A 22639-nucleotide genomic window follows, 5' to 3' on the forward strand; every position below is an offset into this window, starting at 1 on the left:
ATCCCAAAATAAAAAACCATAAAGGAGAAGGGGAAATTAATGTAGGTGCTTACTAAAGTAACCAAATGGAATGACTTTAATTAAATTCTTTTACTGAAGGAAATTATTTTTGATGTTGGCAAGACAAATACCGTTTATTGTACTGGTGAAGTTTAAAAGACTTCAGAAAGAGGTCTAGAGTTCCCAGCAGACATGCTTTTACCAACACTTAAAATTAATTAATTAATCTGAATCCCCATGTACCACTAATCAACAAACCTCAGGTGATTAAAGAAAAAATTCACCTGTAAAAACTGCATAGCAACATAACCCCATCTTACAGTAGGAGTCCTAAAAAGGAAGAAACAAAATAAGTTTTTTAAATAAAGCAATTGAACTTTATAATAAAGATCCTCACCACATTTTCCCCACACAGAACATATCACTTTTGGCATATGGAATGCCTGTATAATTCTGTCAAGAACTACTGTAATCCAATTGGGATTGCTAGAATCACCATTTGGGGCCTTCCCGTGCCAGCAAGAAAGTTAAAACTTATATTCTTTGTAACCCTACGTGAACTGGCCCCTGCCTACCTATCCCACCTCGCTCATGCTACACTTCTGCTCACCACATTTCTACTTCACGGAACAAATACCTGGGATAGTTGTCACGATAGATGAGTGTAGGAGCAAACAAGAAGTACAAGTACTGGTTGACTGTGGGTATTGGAATCGTCTCTGAAAAAGGAAAACTCTGGTTAGATCACTCTTCAATTTCTCCTGGCAAAACTAAAAGGGAGAAATAAGAAAGCACACAATAGGGAAGAGTAAAATGACTTCTCTTGGCTCATATCATTTTTTCCTGATCTCCTAAAGTGACTTCTTGTTCTTATATTGATTCAATATTACCAATCCCTCTAAACTAAGCTATTCCTGTGACTTAGAAATACCTTCTAGAGTTGGAAGCAGCAATTCAAAGAGTAAGCACACATGGGTGTAATGAGTCTATTAACATTCTATAAACGTAAGACAAAGTGTAAGATTCTGATGATCTATATTTTTAAATTGTAGGTACAAAGGCAAAACAGGAACAATCAGGAAACAGTGAGACAGTCTTCCAAATCAATATGGATCCTACATATTTAAAATCAAACATAACGTCTATAAAATGTAAAACGCCATCCCACTAAATACCAAAGGTTGAAATACTCTACTGAATAATCCTTGACCTAACGAAATTACATACTTGATTTCTCCTTAGCTGAATTTAGTACCCGAGGCACATTCTCTCTGACAAATGAATGGGCCTTCATTATGAAACGAATCTACAAAAGGAGGGGGGGAAAAAAAGATGAATTTTCTACCATTGTCTTGTCTCCTATAAACAACCCCAGAACAGCACTAGATCATATAAAGAACTTCCTACTTTTGCATATACCAACTCGAGTTCACATTTATGGAATAAAGCAAATGAAAACCAAACTGTGAAGAGGGACATGTTTTTACTCAAATTATTTTGCATCTAACAGCATTATCTATTACAGGTATATTACAATAAGAAATTAAAAGCCTGTTCAAAGAGAGTCTCCTGAAACAGTCTTTCAGAGCATTAACAGTCAGCCAACCAAAGTCAGAAAATTCTGAAGGGTGTATAAACAAATCCTTTGTTCAGATGGGAGCAGTTTATATGACAAAACAATCTGATAACTTCAAGGGTGGAGTTTTTAATTACAAAAACATTTTACAATTTAAATGATTTCTACAAGTGCTCAAGAATAAAATTTGAATTCATCTTAAACAGCTCAACATAATTTCATTACCAAGAATCTAATGAACGCTGAAGCTAATATGAATTTTAACACTTGAGATGATCTAATTTAAAACTTAAATTTTATAAATAATAGCACAAAGAACCAGACCAAAAAACTGACCCAACTAATATAACTAAAAATAACAGAGTATCAGTATTATTATTTTAACAAAACATAGCATTGCATCGGGCAGCCCTCAAAACCTTACCTGTTCAAGTATAACAATGCAGCGGGAAGCTGGTGGTAGTGTATATGCTAATACAACATACGTTGGTCCCAACCCTAGAACTGCAATCTGGAAGATCATGAAAAGGAAGCAGTGGAAGAGAGAATGGACCAATGGATGAGAACTCCTGCTGTAGCCTCTGGCCCAACGTTGAAAGAGGAAATAGGGAACTGCAAGTGTACTCAAGAACATGGTCCACCATGTCCACATAGCAACGGGAAGTTTGCCAAAAGCATAAGACATGAGATGGAACTCAAGCACCAGCCTAGGGAGAAAAAGCATAGAGAAAGAGCTCAGAGGTGAATTTTTAATATGCGCTGACTCGCAGAACTCAAAACTTTCACACCTAGAACTCTCAACCTTAGAAAACACAACAACATTAATCCACTGTGGTCATGAGGGTAATAGCTGTGCAAGAGGGAGAGATGCTTCTAAGCCTCTGCGTCACAATATAGACCAACAATAAATCTTCTAAAAGCCCTGCGATAATTTAGTATTTGAACATAAGATACCCAAGATAACCTAAAATAATAAAACTTTAAACTTTGCAGTGATTAGATTTGAACATTAGTAAGTTTTAAACTCTTAAGATATACTAATACATAAAGTATTCAAATCGCAATCACAGTTATGTCTAAAAGATGACTTTTCAGAAATAAGAATAATTCAAAAATCTATTACATTATACCATTATCTCAAAATATAATTTTTTTAAAGATTTTATTTATTTATTTGACAGACAGCCAGTGAGAGAGGGAACACAAGCAGGGGGAGTGGGAGAGAAAGAAGCAGGCTCCCAGCAGAGGAACCTGATGTGGGGCTCGATCCCAGAACGCCGGGATCACGCCCTGAGCCGAAGGCAGACGCTTAACTAGTCGACTAAGCCACCCAGGCGCCCCTCAAAATATAATTTTCTAATAATGCATATAATTTGGTGTGTGATGACTTTTAAAGTTAAATTTCATCTTTATATTAAAAATAAAAGTTTTTCGGGGTGCCTGAGTGGTTCAAAGAGTTGGGTGTCCAACTCTTTCGGCTCAGGTCATGATCTCGGTGTCCTGGGGATCATCCCCCAAGTCAGGCTCCACAGTCAGCAAGGAGTCTGCTTGAGATTCTCTCCCTCCCCCTCCCTCTGCCCCACCCTCCACTCATGCACATATGCTCATGCGCTCTCCCCCTAAAAAATACATCTTTAAAAAAAAAAAGCTTTCCAAGCATTAAATTCTAATAAGCTACTTATTTTCAGTAACAACCTGAAATGCATACGATAGTAAGAAAATTGATAAATTGTATATACAAAATTCTCCCATCTAGGAAAATTACCTAGAAACTACCAATTATGGACTACTAAAACAGACCATTTTAAAAATAAAAGTAATGAAATCTCTAAAATTCCTTTTAGTTGTGCTTTTCGGGAGAGAGTAATCTCACCCTCCAGTCAGTTGCTTTGGGATTTTCTGAAGCAAATTTACCCAAATCACCAAAATTTACCAAAAATTTAAATACAATGAAAACTTCCAACACCCCAAGCTTCAATTATCCCAATGTCCTTTTTTCTTGTCTTACCTTCCTTCATCAATGTAATCTACAACAAGCGTGCTCAGGATAAAGAGAATAAGGAGGGCAATAAACATGTGATATATTGTTCTGATGTGGTCCACCTCAAACAGCTCACTGTAAATACAGTTCAAAGAAAGTTAATTATATTTAATTTCAAAACACCATATATTAAAGCTTTAAGGCAGTTCAGCAGACGCTTAACCCACCCTCCAACAGTAATCATGAGCAAACATCTCCAACAGGAATCACAGATTATAAAACCTGAAGCATGGAGTGTAATGACATGACCAAGGTAAAAACTTAATGTAAAAGCTTGGGATATGGCTCTTTCCAATAAAATGATACTGCCCCCTAGAAAACAGCATCGATATCAAACACTTAAAACAAATGGGGTGCATTCTTGAAAACCTGCCAGAAGTCACTGCTTCTTAGGTAGGCAAAAGGCACTGAAAACAGGAAACACAAAAGTTATTCTAAATGTTAACAAGTTTTTGTCTTTAATCCTATTACATTTCACTCCCTATACTTAACTACCATTAAGTGCTATCTATTTCCAAGATGTTAAGATTCACATGTATGCATTTCTATAATGATATCCAACTACCACCCTACAGGTCTATAAACTTAACCATTTACAAATGTTTTTACTTTCTATCCTCACTGATCTTTTTATCTGATTAAAACAGGGCTACTTCCAAAATATAGCAACGACTTTCCAGATGACATTTTCTTAAAGAGGTTATTTTTTTATATTTGATTAAAGCAAAATTTTTTAGCTTTGTTTTTGCAAAGATGTATGTTCACATCTTCTACATAACTTTTCAAGGATATTTTAGATTGTCCTGGATTAAGGATCTTCAAATAATTCTAATAAAAACTGACCTGAGCCATAACATACATGTTTTATTTCCTTGGTTAAAAAATGTTTTGTGGGGTGCCCAGATGGCCCAGTCCGGTAAGCATCCATCCACCTCTCTTGGTTTTGACTCAGGTCATGATCTCAAGAGTCGTGGGATCTAGCCTCTTTTTAGCCTTTCTTTTCTTTTTTTTTTTAATTTAAATTCAATTAGCCAACATCATTAGTTTTTAAAGTAGTGTTCAATGGTTCATTAGTTGCATATAACACCCAGTACACGTCACATCACGTGCCTTCATTATCGCCCACCACCCAGTTACCCCACATTCCCACGTACCTCCCTTTCCACAAACCTCAGTTTGTTTCCTGGAGTCAAGATCCTGTCATGGCTTGTCTCCCTCTCTGACTTCTTCCCATCCAGTTTTCCCTCCCTTCCCCTATCATCCTCTGCACTATTTCATATATTCCACATATGAGTGAAACCATATGATAATTGTCTTTCTTTGCTTGACTTATTTCACTTAGCATAATACCCTCCCAGTTCCATCCATGTCAATGTAAATGGTAGGTATTCACCCTTTCTGACAGCTGAGTAATATTCCATTGTATGTATGAACCACATCTTCTTTATCCATTCATCTGTCAAAGGACATCCTGGCTCCTACAGTTTGGCTATTGTGGACATTGTTGCTATGAATATTGGGGTGCAGGTGCCCCTTCTTTTCACTACATCTGTGTCTTTGGGGTAAATACCCAGTGGTGCAATTGCTGGGTCGTAAGGTAGCTCTATTTTTAACTTCTTGAGGAACCTCCACACTGTTTTCCAGAGTGGCTGCACCAGCTTGCATTTCCACCAACAGCGTAAGAGGGTTCCCTTTCAGGCAACCCTCTTGGGTCCCCTCCCTCCTCTGGAGCTTTATAGTTTCACTTTGCTATTGCTCAATAAACCTTGCTTTGCTGCCCCTCCCAAAAAAAGAGGGTTCCCTTTCTCCACATCCTTGCCAACATTTGTTGTTCCCTGTCTTATTGATTTTAGCTGTTCTAACTGGTTTAAGGTGGTATCTCATCATTCTTTTTAGCCTTTCTTTTCATCAGGGTGCTGGCAGGGCTCTGTGCTTAGTAGGGAGTCTGCTTCCCCCTCCCTTTGCCCCTCCCCTGACTGGGTGTGTGTGGGGGGGGTTGCGCGCACACATGCACGCACTGTAAAATAAATAAAAGCTTTTTTTAAAAGCTTTGTAATTAAAGTATACTTTAGGGGCACCTGGGTGGCTTAGTCAGTTCAGTGTCTGCCTTCAGCTCAGGTCTCAGTCACAGGGTCCTGGGATAGAGCCCCAGCCATGGGCTCCCTGCTCAGTGGGGATCCTGCTTCTCTCTCCCCTCCCTGCTCCTGCTCTCTCTGGCTGTCTCTTTCTGTCTCTCCAATAAATAAATAAAGTATTTTTTTAAAGTACTCATTAATTTTTTTTCATGTAGTACAATTCTAGCATTAAAATCTTAATTATAATGTTTAAAATAATTTATTTTCCCTTTTATATAAAAAGCCTGTGTTTCCCTCCAGATACACATTTTAAAAGTTAAATTTCTTCAAACAATAGTGTGGCAAGATACTAAAACTGTATTCGACATAATGTAACATGTTCAGAAAACTTTGCCCTTCTCATCAAATACAGATCAAGCTGGCTCACAGAAAGTGAATTTTGGTAAGTAGAAGATGTATTGTTTTAAAAAAGCACATTAAGACACTCAAGATAATTTTTTACCAGCCCAACGATTTCAGATGACCTATCCTAATGCAGGTGAAATTACAGCAGTATTCTGAGGAATGGCTGAGTAAATAAATAAATGATCTACTCAGAGAACATTACAGAAGAAATATTCATTACCTACCCAAAGCACACCTTTTTCAGTTCACAAATGAGGTCACCATAAATAATTTACATTGCCAATTTTCTTCATAAAATTCATACAATCAGGATTCTAAAGTAAGTAATTCTGAGAAAACTATCAAGTTTCTAAGCTGGCTAGCCAGAGAAGAGATGAAAAATATATAATTTTCAAGAAGGCAGCAACACCAAAACACTCGTGAACGGGTTTATCTAATTAGGAAACTTCTGTTCTAGCTTTTTGGGTGACCGATTCTCTGCATCGCCAACTTCAAGACTTTATCAGAGGACAGACAACCATGCTCACCTCTAACTCCTCCTTTGAAACTGGATATAGAACCACAAGGTCACAAAGGAGGAGCAGGAGACAGCAAATGCACGAGAATTATCAAAACTAATGATTTCTATGAATTCAGAGCAAACTCATTAAACATGCATAGATTAAGCAGTGATTTTAATAATCAGAACAGTTTTTAATTCAAACTAATAATTAATAAAAACAACTAAAAATACTCACTCTAAGAGAGATCGCCTTACAACAAAAATCTTTCCGTGTTCTGGAGGTGCTCTCAAATCTCTGGGAAGAGCAAAAAATTAAAATAAAATAGAAATACTTCAAGTATTTTAAGAAATTTAAATCTATGGATAAGAGAAAGAGTATTACCAACTACAGCATATAACATTAATAAGGCAGCTCCTCACTCTGACCCAGGTACTATGTAAAAGGTTTTGTGCATGTTATCTCATTTACTCCTGAACAATGCTATGTGGCAGATCCATGCGTATCTGTGAGGATGGAAGCGATGTTAGGTGCACCTCAGGAGAGTGGCACCCCAAGCCCCAGCCGCTATGGAAACGCATTCCTGGCATCACACACTGACAACCCCTCTTCCTTCTAAACATCACTAAGGTCGTAGACAGGCCTCTAGCCACACTCCAGTTCACGTGCTGTTACCAGTCTATCCTCTGAAGCTGCGTGAGAACTTATGAAACCCTCACCCTCCCAACGTCAAAGGACTTCCAACAATCCCCACCAGCCTCCTAATCTTAAAAGTTGCCTCCAGTTACTAAAATCTTGCATTCTGAACATCTAGCATTATCATCTTTTTTAGGGCTTTCTGCACAACCACCCACACTTCTGTCAACTACTAGTAGTCAAAACTGTCCTCCAGGATAGGAGTGACTGCCAGAGACCACTGAAAAACTGAAGAGGGCACAGAATGGCAAATTAGCGCATATCGGCCTTTGATAGCTTTCCCTCTGCTGCTCTGGATGCCCAACCAATTAGAAACATAGTGTTACACTAACCGCACCGTGCTTTATTACAGGGACTGCACAGGGTACAACAGAGAGGCACTATAATGATGTGGTGAAGGGCACGGACTCCGGAGCGAGGCTCTGGGTTCCAACACCCACTGTGTCATCGTGGACACGTAACTGTCCCATGCTCCAGCATCCTGATCTGTAGCATGCAGACTGTTACAGGATCTACCTCACGGGGTCAGTGGTTTAAATGTAGAGCACTCAACAGGTGCTGGCTCTTGAATTTTATACATCAGCACAGTCTTAAATGAGGTACATGTTTGTTATAATCCTCATATTAAGATGAAGAAACCCACCTTTCAAGTGGCTAATCTGCCCGAGGCAACACAGAGCTAATAAGAGGTGGTGCCCGGGTGTGAATCCAGGCATTTTTACTGCAGTCCACATTCTGACCGGGGGGCATCATCAGAGTACACGTTTGCACTAAACGAAACTAATACTCATACTTACTTAGCTCTGTGGTTGCTCTCTCCTTCCAGAACAGAAAAGCTTGTGATAGAACACCCACCATTGTCTAATGATGCTGATTTTTCAATGAGACTGGTCACAAAATCATCAAAGTGGCTGCCAACTTCCTTCATAAAAAATGGCTTCAATTCCTAGAATTTTAAAACAAACAATAAAAACAAACAAAAAACATTAGGAACTAACACATGCTTTTGGGTTATTAACATTCTTCCAAAGGATTCTCTTAAATGGAGCTGGATCAAAAGAAATCCACATTAAGTCAGTTCACAGAAGTAAAAACAGAAAAATGGTTTCTACAGCTGAGCTGTAGTTTCAGAAATGGCTACTGAAAAAGCAACATGCTGATTTATGTCTTTTCAAAAATTTAGACCCTTTTATAGCATAAATCAAAATATCAAAGTAATCCCCTACTAAATAAACTCCTACGAAAGATATACAAAAACAAAGTAACGGAAATGGTAAAAATGAGTCTTATTTCTCTTCCAATTTTTATCTGGAAAAGAACAAAAAGAAAAAGGTCAGCATTATATCACCATTATATAATTCAAGTGCCTTTCTTTTCTTTTCAAGCCAACCCTGCACCGCTCCCCAAAAAACACTATTTATATTTTAGGTCATGTCATTTCTCTATGATACCAACATTTATACAATGTTTACTGCTACCTCCACAGCTATGTATTTATCTAACTGTAACACACACATAGGCTTTCAAGACATAAAATTGTTATATTTTGGTCCCAAGCTATTTGTAACATCTTAAAACTTTTTTTTTTTTAAAGATTTTATTTATTTATGTGACAGAGAGACAGCCAGCGAGAGAGGGAACACAGCAGGGGGAGTGGGAGAGGAAGAAGCAGGCTCATAGCGGAGGAGCCCGATGTGGGACTCGATCCCGGTACACCAGGATCACGCCCTGAGCCGAAGGCAGACGCTTTAACGACTGCGCTACCCAGGCGCCCCTGTAACATCTTAAAACTTAATACAGCCACCATATTTTAAAAACGAGAGGCTACAGACTCCGGGAAACAATCTGAGGGTTTTAGAGGGGAGGGGGCGCGGAGATGGGCTAGCCCGGTGACGGGTATTAAGGAGGGCACGTATTGCATGGAGCACTGGGTGTTATACGCAAACAATGGATCATGGAGCACTACAGCAAAAACTAATGATGTACTGTATGGTGACTAACATATCATAATAAATAAAATTAAAATTAAAAAAACGTGAAGCAAAAAAAAAAAAATTTCTTCAGTTCTAACAGACCACCTACTATAGATATTCAAATTGTAAAGTATTTTTAAATTGGTAGAACTCATCTACATAAAGGAAAACAAAGTCTTACAAATGTTTCAAGAAATAAATGCTCATTTTCTCTCAATTATTTAGATTGACCCTAACAGAACCTCTAGGTTCTGTTATACCTAAGTATACTTAGGTATGTTATACTAAGTCTTTTAAAGTAAAGCCTAAAAATACCAATGTATCTAATGGAACTACATGAAGGCTTTTCAAACTGAGACAAGGGAACTAAAGGACTCCATGAAAACCTGCTTTTTTGCTCTTTTTCCTGCTTCTGTTCTTGCTAGGACCCACATCCCTGCCTCACACACACCTTATAGAACAGATAATGTCTGTCCTCCTTGTGCAGGTCAAGGAGTTAACGATTTCTTTGGTTTTTCAGCACAACAGATAACACCTAAGGGGTGACCTGGTAGGGTCCTCATGAACCTATAATGGACGTTTTTCCAAGACCCTAGGGCTCCAGGGCATAAGTAACTTAGGACTCCTAAACGTGTGTTCCTGAAAGCCTGAGAAGATATGTCACCAGACCACAATCCTCAATTAAGACTCCGGGGCCCCAAGCAAAGACAAGACAAGACTCCTCTTTCCTTTCAGAGTCTCCCAGACACTGTATCTACACTCTGTGTCTTTTTGTTTGTTTGTTTCTTTTTAAGATTTTATTTATTTACTTGAAAGAGAAAGAGAGCGTGTGCACGCAAGCAGGTGTAACAGCAGGCAGAGGAAGAGGGAGAAGCAGACTCCCCGCTGAGCAGGACATCCAACGTGGGGCTCAATCCCAGGACCTGGGATCATGACCTGAGCCAAATGTAGACGCTTCACCAACTAAGCCACCCAGGCGCCCCTACAATCCGTGTCTTCAATAAACCTCGGCTCTCATTTCCCCTCGGCTGATATTTCATTTCTATTCTGCACAAAGCCAAGCACCCTTCTGGCTGGTCCTGTGGGACTCCCTCTGGGCCTCGGACCCAGTCAGTCTGCATCAGAACTGCTGTGTCTCCCAGAGATCCCAAATGCCTTTTGGGTCCTGGGCAGTGAGATTACACTAAAATCCCAGCTCTCACAAGAGCGTGGACAGAGACAGAGAGTACAAGATGTACACATATGAACAATACACAGTAGACTACCTAGGTGTCACCTGAGCAATACTTAGAGATTTGTGAACAAAACCCACCAGCACCGCGCGGAAAGCACGTCCCGTGATGACTAGCCCTACCTCTTCCTCTCGGTCCCATACTGAACAAGAGTTGGAAGAGGTAAGTCCGGTCTCAAAAGGGAGGTAAAACCGCCGCCGGGTCACCCCCAGCCCGAGGTGGTCGCCCCCAGCCCGACCGCGGGCGTCATCGCCACCGCAGCGGGTGGGGGGCGGGGTAGGAGGGCCATGATCCAAAGGAACCACAGCAGTTGAGAAAACGGTTTATTGGTGGTCTGAGCTTTGACACTACAGATGATAGTTGAAGAGAACATTTTGAAAAATGGGGTACACTTACAGATGGTGCGGTGATGAGAGACCCCCAAACAAAACGTTCCAGGGGTTTTGGTTTTGTGACTTACTCTTGTGTTGAAGAGATGGATGCAGCCTGTGTGCCCGACCACACAAGGTTGTCGGCCGTGTAGTGGAACCAAAGAGAGCTGTTTGCAGACAGGATGCTATAAAGCCTGGTACCCACCTAACAGAAAATTTTTGTTGGTGGTATTAAAGAAGATGCAGAATAATATAATTTGAGGGACTACTTTGAAAACAAGAAGCTCGGGCAGTCCCGATGGTGGTGGTTATAGATCTGGTGGTGCAAGAGGTGGATATGGTAGCAGAAGGCTCTAAAAAAATTTCAGAAGAAAAGGGCTACAGTTCTTCGCAGGAAAAAGAGCAAGGAGTTGTCAGGAAAGCTGCAGGTTACTCTGAGACAGTCGGGAACTATAAAAACCCGCCGCAGTAGGAACGATGATCCATAGTCAGAAAAATTATTGCAGCTTAAACAGGAACCCCTGCTTGTTCAGGACTGTCCAAGCCACAGTTTGCAAAAAGTGCAGCTACTGATCAAGTGTCAATGAGACGTACATTCCTGAGGTCTTTCTTTTATCTGTTGTAGCTTTTTCTTTTTTTCTTTTCATTACATCACGAATATTGCCCTGTAAATTATGGTAGTGGTACCAGGAATAAAAAATTAAGGAATTTTTAACTTCTCAATATTTGTGTAGTTCAGTTTTTCTACATTTTAGTCAGAAACTTTACAAAATGCAGTTCTGAAGGTGTTTCTTTGTGAGTTAACAGGAGATCACTGTTAATGACTATTCTGTACGAATTCTGCTGAAGTTAACTGTGAAGAAACACCTGCTGACTTGCAGTTTAAGGGGAATCTATTCTCTGCATTACCAAACCATTAAATGAATGGGCTCTGACATGTGGAGAGAACAGATATTTGTATGTTTGCAATGTGTGTTTTAGATAAATAGAAGTAGGCATTTAAATTAGCATATTTGTGAATTTACAGCATTAAGATTTACCTTCAAATGAAAAATCTCTCAAAATTCCTTTAAAAAAAAAAAAAGACAACCAGGAGATGACTAGAAGTGTCTTTTTTAAGCTGGGAGTTGAGCTGAAACCTCAAAAACACAGGAAGAATTACGATTAAGTGAAAAGTGGTAGAAAGACGACATAATGAAAAGCAGAGATAGAACTGGCCAAACCAGGAAATGTGAACAACACAGGTTTGTTTTAAGGACAAAATATAGAGGACCTATGTTCCCTAGAAGAAAGAATAGAGCTTTGATAGAATTATTTTTTCATATTAAGGTTACCTAGTAATACTTTTAGTTCTTTTGCCTGTTCCATTTCAATTGTATGTCTATCCTCACATTTTGAAATTTTTCAATAGGATGTTTCCCCCCTCCCAAAAAAAAGTGACAAACAAAAAAGGTTCATTCTTATTTAATCCCTAGAGTTGGACGGATTAATAAAGTTGTTTCCCCAGCTTGTTACGAAAACACTGTCCCACGTAGAAGGAGAAGTGCTAGTTCTGGGCACTGTTGTTCTAGGCACCAAGTCCTTGTCTTCATGGAACTTAAAATTCCAATGACGGTGGACAGGACATACAGAATGCCACATGGTGTTACAGAAAGAAATAATGCAGAGGTATGGGGGGGGGTTTTCACAGAGGTCAAAGGAAAGCCTTAAAGACAGCATGATATTGGAGATTTGAAGAAGGTAAGAGGGCACATTAGTAGGTATCCGCGGGGAAAGTACCAGAAGGAAAAAAAAGCATGAGTGTAAAAAGCCCTGAGGCAGGAACCCTGGACAGGTTTGAGAAATAGTAAGGAAGGAGGCTGTCAAAGCTGAAGAGGAGTGATTTAGAGCTGAGGTCAGAAGAGCAGGAGGGGGTGGGCGCGGGCACCTCTCTGGCTCAGTTGGTAGAGCAAGGGACTTTTGATCTTGGGGTTGTGAGTTCAAGCCCCATGTTAGAAGTAGAGCTTCCTCTAAAAAAATAATTTAAAAATAATAAAAATAAATAAAGAAGGAAGGGGTGGCAGGAGGGGGGCCAAACCATGTAAGGTCTTAAACACTTTGCTCCCTATTCTCATCAGTCCACTGCAATTTTACTCAGCATTAAAAAAGAGGCGTGGAGTCTTGAGCTGTGGCAAAGGAGGTCAAGCTGTTTCTTTTAGCTAGGATTCCTCATACTCTGCAACCAGTCTCCTTCCCAATTAAGTACTGGCTTAAGCAGACCAGCATGAAAAAAAAAAATCATCATAAATGTTACACAAATGTCAGTAAAAGCTGTTAAAAATCAGGTCATAATCCACCCAATTCAAGGTGAACAGAGCACACAGTCATCCTCCGGCCCAAGCTCTTGGCCTTCCACACTACTCACCCGCACACGAGCCTTTGCCTTACGCTCCAGAACTTGCAGCGTCCAGTCCTGCAGTGAGAACACCTACAACAACCTCCCCACTCTCACCCTCTTTATCAATTGAACCCTTTTCTTTTCCCCTTCCTTCTATTCCCTTCCTTTTGCTCCATATTCCAAAACTCCTATCTTTCCTTCTTTTCCAGTCACTCCACAAATAAGAGTATCCCTTGTTATCCCAACCCACTATCCAATACCAGGAAACCCACTATCCAATCCCTGGAACCAAACAGATCTGGACAACAAGGGGTATTTTTATTCAGCACCTAGGGTGGTGAACAAGATACACACAGCCCTGCTCTCGCTGAGCTCACCGACCATCAATGAGGAAAGACATAAATGATTCACGGTGCAGGGAATCCCACAAATGGCATTCAGAGTGACAAAACAGAGAAAGAGAGAAAGTGAAAGAATAAAAATCACAGGCATCTCAATAGCGTGAGAGCCAGTATAAGGTGGTACAGATGTCAAGTCTCCTCGTAACTTCCTTTCACAACTTCCCCCCCACCCCCCACCTATGACCCCAATGTCTCACACCCAGGACAGGACAGTACACTTCTCAGGGATGCTGGGCTAAAAAGGGTCCTATTTTTAATATGATTAATTTGTGTCTCCTTTTCCTGCAGTAAAATTTTATGCAGGAAGGAAAAAGATGTCTTTAGTGTTGAGTAATAAAGTAGTAAAAGAAATACAAGCTTTCAGCCAGGCAGACCTGGGTTCAAATTCTACCTCCAGGCAAATAGGCAAGCTATTTCACTTTTATGAGCAGTTACTCATGTGCAAAGTTGAGACGAATATCACCTAACTTACTAAACTTTTCTGTGAATTTTTTCAAAAGCCCCAAAACAAATCCCCTGCAAAAAATGCCCAGCACAGTACCTGACGTAGTTATCACCTTATAGCTATTGTTGCCCCAACCCAGTCAGAGCTAACCAATGAAGGAAAAAACAACCATGCACAAAAATCGTGCTATAACTATTTTATATATTTTTTAATTTAAATTCTAGTTAGTGGGGGCACCTGAGTGTTTCGCTCGGTTCAGTGTCTGCCTTCGGCTCAGGTCATGGTCCCAGGGTCCTGGAATTGAGGCCCCATCGGGCTCCCTGCTCAGCAGGGAGTCTGCTTCTCCCTCTCCCTCTGCCACCCCGCCCCCGCTTGTACTGTCAAATAAATAAATTTAGATCATTAAAAATAAATAAAAATAAATTCCAGTTAGTTAACATACAGTGTAGTATTAGTTTCAGGTGCACAACATAATGATTCAACATTTCCATACAACACCGGGCGCTCATGATAAGTGTCCTCAATCCCCATCACCTATTTAAACCACCCCCCACCGACATCCCCTCTGGTAACCATCAGTTTGTTCTCTATAGTTAAGAGTCTGTTTCTTGGTTTGCCTGTCTCTCTTTTTCCCCCTATGCTCATTTGTTTTCTTTCTTAAATTCCAGTGCCTTCCTCTGACTGATTTTGCTTAGCGTAATACTCCACGTCACTGCAACAGAACTATTTAAAAGGTAATGATTCAAATCTACCACATTTCCATACACAGCATTATACTAACTAGATGCCTAATATTCATTTCTTAATGCCCAGACTTCTCCTCTTTTTCCAAGGAATTAAAGTGCACAGAAGCTGCTGCTACCAGACACAAGGAAGAATTCTGTTGTGGGCACTGATTTTCCTTAGGCTCTCCTTTCATGTATCTAAATACTGATGAAAATTGAGGCGCCTGGGTGGCTCAGACGTTGGGCGTCTGCCTTCAGCTCAGGTCATGATCCCAGGGTCCTGGGATAGAGCCCTGCACAGGGCTCCCTGCTCAGTGGGAAGCCTGCTTCTCCCTCTCCCACAACCCCTGCTTGTGTTCCCTCTCTCACTGTGTCTCTGTCAAATAAATAAAATCTTAAATAAAATAAAATAAATACCGATGGAAATAAAGAATGACTACTTATTGCTAGCATGCCCCGTATAAGAGGAAATACAGAAAAGCACAGTAAAAACACTGCTCCACTTCTGCCTTCAGAGTTCTTCCATAATATGAAACTGTCATTAATCAAAACTTTACACCATCATCACTATAAATCTGAATAATCTGGTATCAGTAACCTGAAAAGGAGATTGGAATGTTATAGGCTTTCTAATTTGCTTATCTTCTCAACCTTGTCTCTATTAATATTAATTTCATTCAGCCCTTGGATGATGATCGTCCAAGCACGATGACAGATGGACAGAAAGATGACCAAAGGAAGGAGGAAGGCAGTTAGAAACAAGAAAAGCAGGTGCTTAATCACTGTATTTTAGAGCTCAAAAAAATCTCTGACACAGGGCTCGATCACTCACCCATGAAACCATGAGCTGAGCCAAAAGCTGAGCCAAAATCAAGAGTCACACACCCAACTGACTGAGCCACCCAGGGGCCCCAAGAAAACTCTTAAAAAAAAAAAAAAAAGATTTTATTTATTCAACTGAGAGACACAGAGAGAGAGAGAACGAGCAGGGGGGAGGGACACCCCACCGAGCAGGGAGCCAGACGTGGTCCCAGCACTCCAGGATCAGGACCTGAGCTGAAGGCAGATGCTTAACCAACTGAGCCACCCAGGTGCCCCGAGAAACTTCATTTTTAAAACAATTTTTTTATTTCAGTATAGTTCGCACATAATGTTACATTAGTTTCAGGTGTTCAACATAGCAATTCAACAATTCTCTAAGTTATGCTGCCCTCACAAGGGTAGCTACCATCTGTCACCACCAGAAGACGCTTTTACTATATACCACTGACTATATTCCCTACCCTGTGCCTTTTATTCCAGTGACTTACAAATTCCATAAACTGGAAGCCTGTATCTCCCTCTCCCCTTCACCCATTTTGCCCATCCCCCCACCCCTCTCCCCTCTGAAAGAAACCCCATTTTTTAAAAAGCCGCTGAACTGGACAGCTTCTAATATTCTAAGAATGAGGAACCACCTTGGGGCGCCTGGGTGGCACAGCGGTTAAGCGTCTGCCTTCGGCTCAGGGCGTGATCCCGGCGTTATGGGATCGAGCCCCACATCAGGCTCCTCCGCTATGAGCCTGCTTCTTCCTCTCCCACTCCCCCTGCTTGTGTTCCCTCTCTCACTGGCTGTCTCTATCTCTGTTGAATAAATAAATAAAATCTTTAAAAAAAAAAAAAAAAAAGAATGAGGAACCACCACCATGATGCAAAGATCCTATGGTCCAAACACTTCGTGAAAGCACTCACAAGTGATCAGAGATGAGGCTGAAGAAGCAAATGGGCTAGAGCATGACAGACCGTTAGGCCACTTTAAGAATTTTTCATTTTCTTCTCAAGGGCAACCGGAAAACAAGATGTTTTAAACCCAAATTTTATAAACACTCAGATCTGCATTTTACAAAGATAATTCTTCTAAAAAGCCTTCCAAGGTGAACTGAGTCTTAAAATAAGAAAAGAGCAGGGTCATTTATGAACAGAAAAAAAGTCACCCTTTCAAAGGCACAGAGGCATGAAAAAAAAACAAAAAAATAGACTGAGAGAAACACAAAGTAAAAACATATACTGAGTACAGTGTATAAAAAGTTAAACTGACTCCACAAGGTCCTACTACTAGCTAGGCCATGAACTAACTACTTGTTCTCTGACTCACTGCCTGGCTTTGCACAGAGAATCTTTTAACCCCCCAGTGGCATGGAACCAGAAACTGGACCTTTTTGGGCCGAACAGGTAACACAACAGAACAGGTAATACACTGTTTAGGTCTTAAGCTAAATTAATTCAAGAGAGGTTTCCCCTAACAGTTCACTCTAAAGCTACTGCATCTTATTCATTTCTTTCACTGTACTTTTTGGTACATGTCTGCCTCCCCCACCTGACTTTAAACAGCGTGTCTTTTCGTTAAGCACTGTACATCTAGTTCTCAGCAAAGCAACTGGTAAGACTATAGATGTTAAGTGTATTTCAAAACAGCTTTTGAAACACCAACCTCTGGCACTGAAACTCCTACTCATACCACTGCTGACTTTACTCAATGTCTACCATAAAGCGGAAAGTACTTGTCTAGAAGAACTCCCTAGCCCTGATTTCTTTCTAAAAGCTATGAAGGAAAAGGAACTAAAAATCACTACTGTTGCCACTGTTGGTAATGGCTGGGATTTATTCAATGTCTGTGACTGCTACGTGCCAGACACTCTGTTAGGGGCTTTTATATATTAGTTCTAGCACTAAAATAATCTTTGTGAAGAAGGCAACATAATTCCTATTCTACCTAAGACAGATCCAAATTCCAACAAATCAAGTAATGTGACTTGCCCAAGGTCACAGAGCTTGTAAGCTAACTAGGATGAGAACCCCCCTAGATGAGTTCACATAACATTATACTGCTTTCCACTCTACTTGATCTAAAATATCTTCTATGTGATTAGTACCATAAGCCAAAAGTAAAACCTAAAAAAAGTCAACAATGTACGTGTACCCTGAAAATGGTAGGTAATGTAATAAATTAGCCCTATCACAGACATTTCATTTAAATGCATCAATATAAAAGAGGTTGACAGTCATAAACAGTGCGTTGTAATAAATGCCTCCATATTTAAATACACACACACACACACTTGTTTGTTAGTCTTGAGCATAACTATTACATAATCCTTAATACTGGAAGCCAAATGTTCAAGATAACCCAGCAACTAACGAAATTAGAACTCTAAATTATAATCCCTTTTTAAAATAAAATTCATCCTGAGCGGTCTCTCAACTTAAGTTAGACTATGATATTCCTGATATCATATTATTACCAATTCAAACTGAGCCGAAACACATTGATCTTCATCTCAGGGAGCTCCCTCATCTTACCTAATTGATATATTCTGCCATTTCTCATCATCTTTACCAACCTCCTTCATTTAGCCATTGTTAAGTGTTAGAAAACCAGGGAGCAGTAAAAATACATTCCTAGTAATTAACAAATGATACATTCATACAAATGATGACTGTGAGATCATTTTATATCACAATTACAAAAAATATTTTAACACAAAAAACCCACAAAATAATGCCTAAAAATATATAACTGAAAATATATATATATATATATATATATAACTGAACATATAAATTGATGCTGCTTTTGCTGATATACTATGATGTACAAGCCTACATGTGTCTACACTGTCCACATGGATCTGTATGATGGAAGAAGGAAAACAAAATACTGGGGGGTGGGGCAGAACCAAAATGTCCCTCAATCAGTGATATGCAGAGTATTTCCATCTGACTAGTTTTGATGTTTTGGATTCTCATTAATGTAAAATAGAGACTAATTACCACCTCTAAGGTCCTTAATAAAGCTCTAAAATTATGTAATTTCTTATCACAAATACCAACCTACACTGACATCACGTTTTAGCTTTCAAAGAACATTTTTAAAATATCTAATTCAGTTGTTGTTCCTCCTGTCTATCCATTTTATATATGGTGTTCTCAGCTAGCATAAGGACAAAAACCATGACTCCTCAGAATCCCAGCACCTAACACAGTGCCTGACAAAGGAACCAAGCAGGTAATTCACGGAGCTAGATTACTGAACATTCCTAAGAGGGCAATATAACAGGCACCGTTCTGCATTTTTAAGTGATGAAATCATAAAGAACAATAAACTGATTTTCCCAAGGTTCATCAAAGGAGACTAGGGACTGATACATCTATGTATTTAGGTAAAATGAGAAAAGGCAGAAAGGGAAATATCAGAAGGATGCAATCACACAGACACAGCCAAAAGAAGACTTGACCAGAAGATAAAGGGCAGGAAAGTAGAATTGGACAGTTGTAATAGAGGTTGTTAGTTGTCAACCCACTTCTTTTCCTAACTCAATCCTGTTCCCTGAAACTCATGTGAAATGGCTGGAGTTGGGGCGCCTGGGTGGCTCAGTCAGTTAAGCCTCTGTCTTTGGCTCAAGTCATGATCCCAGGGTCCTGGGATCCAGTCCCACATGGGGCTCCCTGCTCAACGGGGAGCCTGCTTCTCCCTCTCCCTCTGCCTGCCACTCCCCCTGCTTGTGCTCTCGCTCTCACGGGCGCACGCTCTCCAGCTCTCTCTTGTGCTCTCTCTCTCTCTCGCTCCATCAAATAAATAAATAAAATCTTTTTTAAGAAATGGCTGGAGTCATCTGGATAATGCAAAGGAGGATCACAGCCTATAAAATGTAAAGCACAGAGGTAGAAGGGACCAGGGTCCTGGGAGGACCACAGAGTAACCATATAACCATTGCAGACTTCCCACTTCTAGATCATTTACATGGGAGGGCAATACACATCTATTGTTTAAGTCACAATTATTTGTACTCATCTTTTATCTACTACAACACAACCTGACCTCAACGTATACAATAACCAAAGAATTTCTGGGCAGAAAAGACTTAGACTTATCTCTCCAGCAGTCTGCCAGTAAATCAAGTAATAGATTGGCACTATCCAAACACTTTTTCAGAAGAGGTTACTTGGATGAGTAATACACCGTAAAGAGAAGTCCTCATTTGCAGACATGCCATCTGAGCCTTAGTCATTACAGCTTGCTCATTTAATAGTTAGGCAATAGCACAAGGTACTGATGTATCAAACAGGATTTTAAATCCTACACCAGAAGGAAATGAAATATGTTGCAATAAATACGTGTTTTTAAGAAATAGAAATAGGAAGTAATTTTTCATCCCCTCACATTAGACCTAGCATTCCCTCTATAAAGTTGTATGCATTAATAAAAGCTCTACAAATATTCATAGTATCAAGACACTCCCTTTTTAACTCTTCTCATACTTACTTTTCTCTGGAAAAGTGTCCTCAAAGGTAAGGACAGGAACCCAGTGTTTAGACCAGGGCTGTACTATATGGCCCTGCTCTTCTGGCCAATTCTCAATCTCATAAATCTGAAACTCTGAGCTTAAAACAAGGGACTGAAAATCTGATTAACTGAAAAATTCAAAAATACCTGACCTCTTGCTATGATTATTATGTTTTAAAGATTTTATTTATTTATTTGACAGAGATAAAGACAGCCAGCGAGAGAGGGAACACAAGCAGGGGGAGTGGGAGAGGAAGAAGCAGGCTCATAGCAGAGGAGCCTGATGTGGGGCTCGATCCCAGAATGCTGGGATCACGCCCTGAGCCGAAGGCAAATGCTTAACAGCTGTGCCACCCAGGCGCCCCGAACTCTTGCTATTATACCCTTTCCATTTCCAAAGCTTAAGTGTTCAACTTCTTGGATTCTATGAGATACATTAATATCTTTCAAATATGTTTCCTTTTATACTTAAATAAGCTGAAGTAGGTTTCTTTTATTTGCAACCAAAGAAATTGTTTCAGATACTTTCATTAACACAATGTTAAAACAAAGTTAATTTATCTATTAACAGTAAATTGGTGGGGATTTAATCACTTGAATCTCTCTTGGACTGTTCTAAGAGCTTTTTTTTTTTTTTTTTTAAAGATTTTATTTATTTATTCAACAGAGATAGAGACAGCCAGCGAGAGAGGGAACACAAGCAGGGGGAGTGGGAGAGGAAGAAGCAGGCTCCCAGCGGAGGAGCCTGATGTGGGGCCCGATCCCATAACGCCAGGATCACGCCCTGAGCCGAAGGCAGACGCTTTAACCGATGTGCCACCCAGGCGCCCCTCTAAGAGCTTTTAAGTCCTGTTACAACACAATTCTAAGAATTTCAAAAGGTCATGACTAAGGGTTACACAATGTTGCATGATCCCACTAGCACTGGATTTTTTTTTTAATTCAGAATTTAAAACTTTTTTATGATAGACAGCATTTGGACCTAGAAGTGACCTTAACAGATTCAATCAGTTCAACTCACTAATTTCATCATCCTCTCTTCTCATTTGTCTTCCCTTTAGACTAGAGAGCTTGCTCAATACTTGACAACCTTTTCACACCTTTCTTCAATAGGAGGTTTTTTATCTATGTATCTCAACTTTATGAGCTCTTTGTTGGTTACCAAATTTTGCAAATTAAGCATATAGAACACCCAGTTTAGGGGCGCCTGGGTGGCTCAGTCGTTAAGCGTCTGCCTTCAGCTCAGGGCGTGATCCCAGCGTTCTGGGATCGAGCCCCACATCAGGCTCCTCCGCTGGGAGCCTGCTTCTTCCTCTCCCACTCCCCCTACTTGTGTTCCCTCTCTCGCTGTCTGTCTCTCTGTCAAATAAATAAATAAAATCTTTTAAAAAAAGAAAGAAAGAAAGAAAAAAGAACACCCAGTTTAACATGAATTTGATAAACAAACGACTTTTTTAGTCTAATTATGTCTCAAATATTGCAACGATGACTAAAAAATTATTTGTTGTTCACCTGAAATTCAAATTTAACTAAGCATACTGTATTTTACCTGACAACTCCAGTTCTGTGGAGCTGAAAGAGATGCCCAATAAAATCTATAGATTACCCATTTCCTTTACACCAGGAAAACAGTGAATTAGGAGCAAAAGTTTAGGTTAGTTATGCAATGACATAGACTACTGGAGCTGAACAGAACCCTGGAGATAGCTAGTTCCATGTTCTCACCTTAAAGATTAGGGGAAGACGGTCCAATGTAGTTGAGTGAACTTCGTCACGGCATGACTCCAAATTACAAATGATTAGAAAGAGTTTTGATTTTCATCTGTTTTAAAAATTACTTCTAGGAGCAGCTGGAGGGCTTTGTCAGTTAAGCAACCAACTCTTGATCTCAGCTCAAGTCATAATCTTAGGGTGTTAAGATCAAGCCCCGCCTTGGGTCTTCGCCAGCACAGAGCCTGCTTAAGATTCTCTCTCTCTCTCTCTCCCTCCCTCCCCCTCTGCCCCTACCCATCCCTCTCCGTCTCTAAAAAACAAACAGATTATTTCTAAAAACACACAAAAGAACAAGTAAATTTCATGGCTCCAAACAATATTCACATACCTGTCAACCTCAGTGGTCATTTCACATTAGTAAATATCAACCCATAAAACAAAAACGGAATATAACCACTTAGAGATCACTCTTGTAAACGGGATAATTTAATAGAATTATGTATGTAAAGCACCTAGTACACGGCCTACCTAGCCCATAATAGGACTTCCACATATAGTTTCCTTCTCTTTCCCTGACCATTCGCTCTGTCTAGAATACTAAAATATTACAACAGCTTCCTATCTTGACTCATCTCCAAACTCTATACATTATCTTCAACTATGCTATCAAAATAGCATTCCTAATATATCTCCCTCAAAAACATTCCAATTAATGAACAATGGCAAGATGTTCAATCTCATTAGATATCAAAGTACCAATAAAACATTCCTAAATCAAATCACCTG

General features: G+C 39.9%; 1 protein-coding gene across 3 annotated transcripts in view; it reads right to left on the minus strand.

The window, feature by feature from the left end:
- SOAT1 (sterol O-acyltransferase 1) overlaps positions 1–22639 on the minus strand; it is a 73278-nt gene that overhangs the window by 12305 nt on the left and 38334 nt on the right. For all 3 annotated transcript variants that reach the window (XM_045811344.2, XM_045811343.2, XM_045811341.2), the window contains 7 exons: positions 8091–8239; positions 6835–6894; positions 3585–3692; positions 2001–2283; positions 1228–1306; positions 638–719; positions 285–330 (listed from right to left, as the gene is read on the minus strand). In XM_045811344.2, the coding sequence (XP_045667300.1) occupies positions 285–330; positions 638–719; positions 1228–1306; positions 2001–2283; positions 3585–3692; positions 6835–6894; positions 8091–8239 (807 nt within the window). The remainder of the gene's footprint in view (positions 1–284; positions 331–637; positions 720–1227; positions 1307–2000; positions 2284–3584; positions 3693–6834; positions 6895–8090; positions 8240–22639) is intronic.

This window comes from Ursus americanus, chromosome 2 (genome assembly GCF_024610735.1).
Source record: "Ursus americanus isolate L20-20 chromosome 2, mUrsAme1.1.p, whole genome shotgun sequence".
In the NCBI taxonomy this organism is placed as follows: Eukaryota; Metazoa; Chordata; class Mammalia; order Carnivora; family Ursidae; genus Ursus; species Ursus americanus.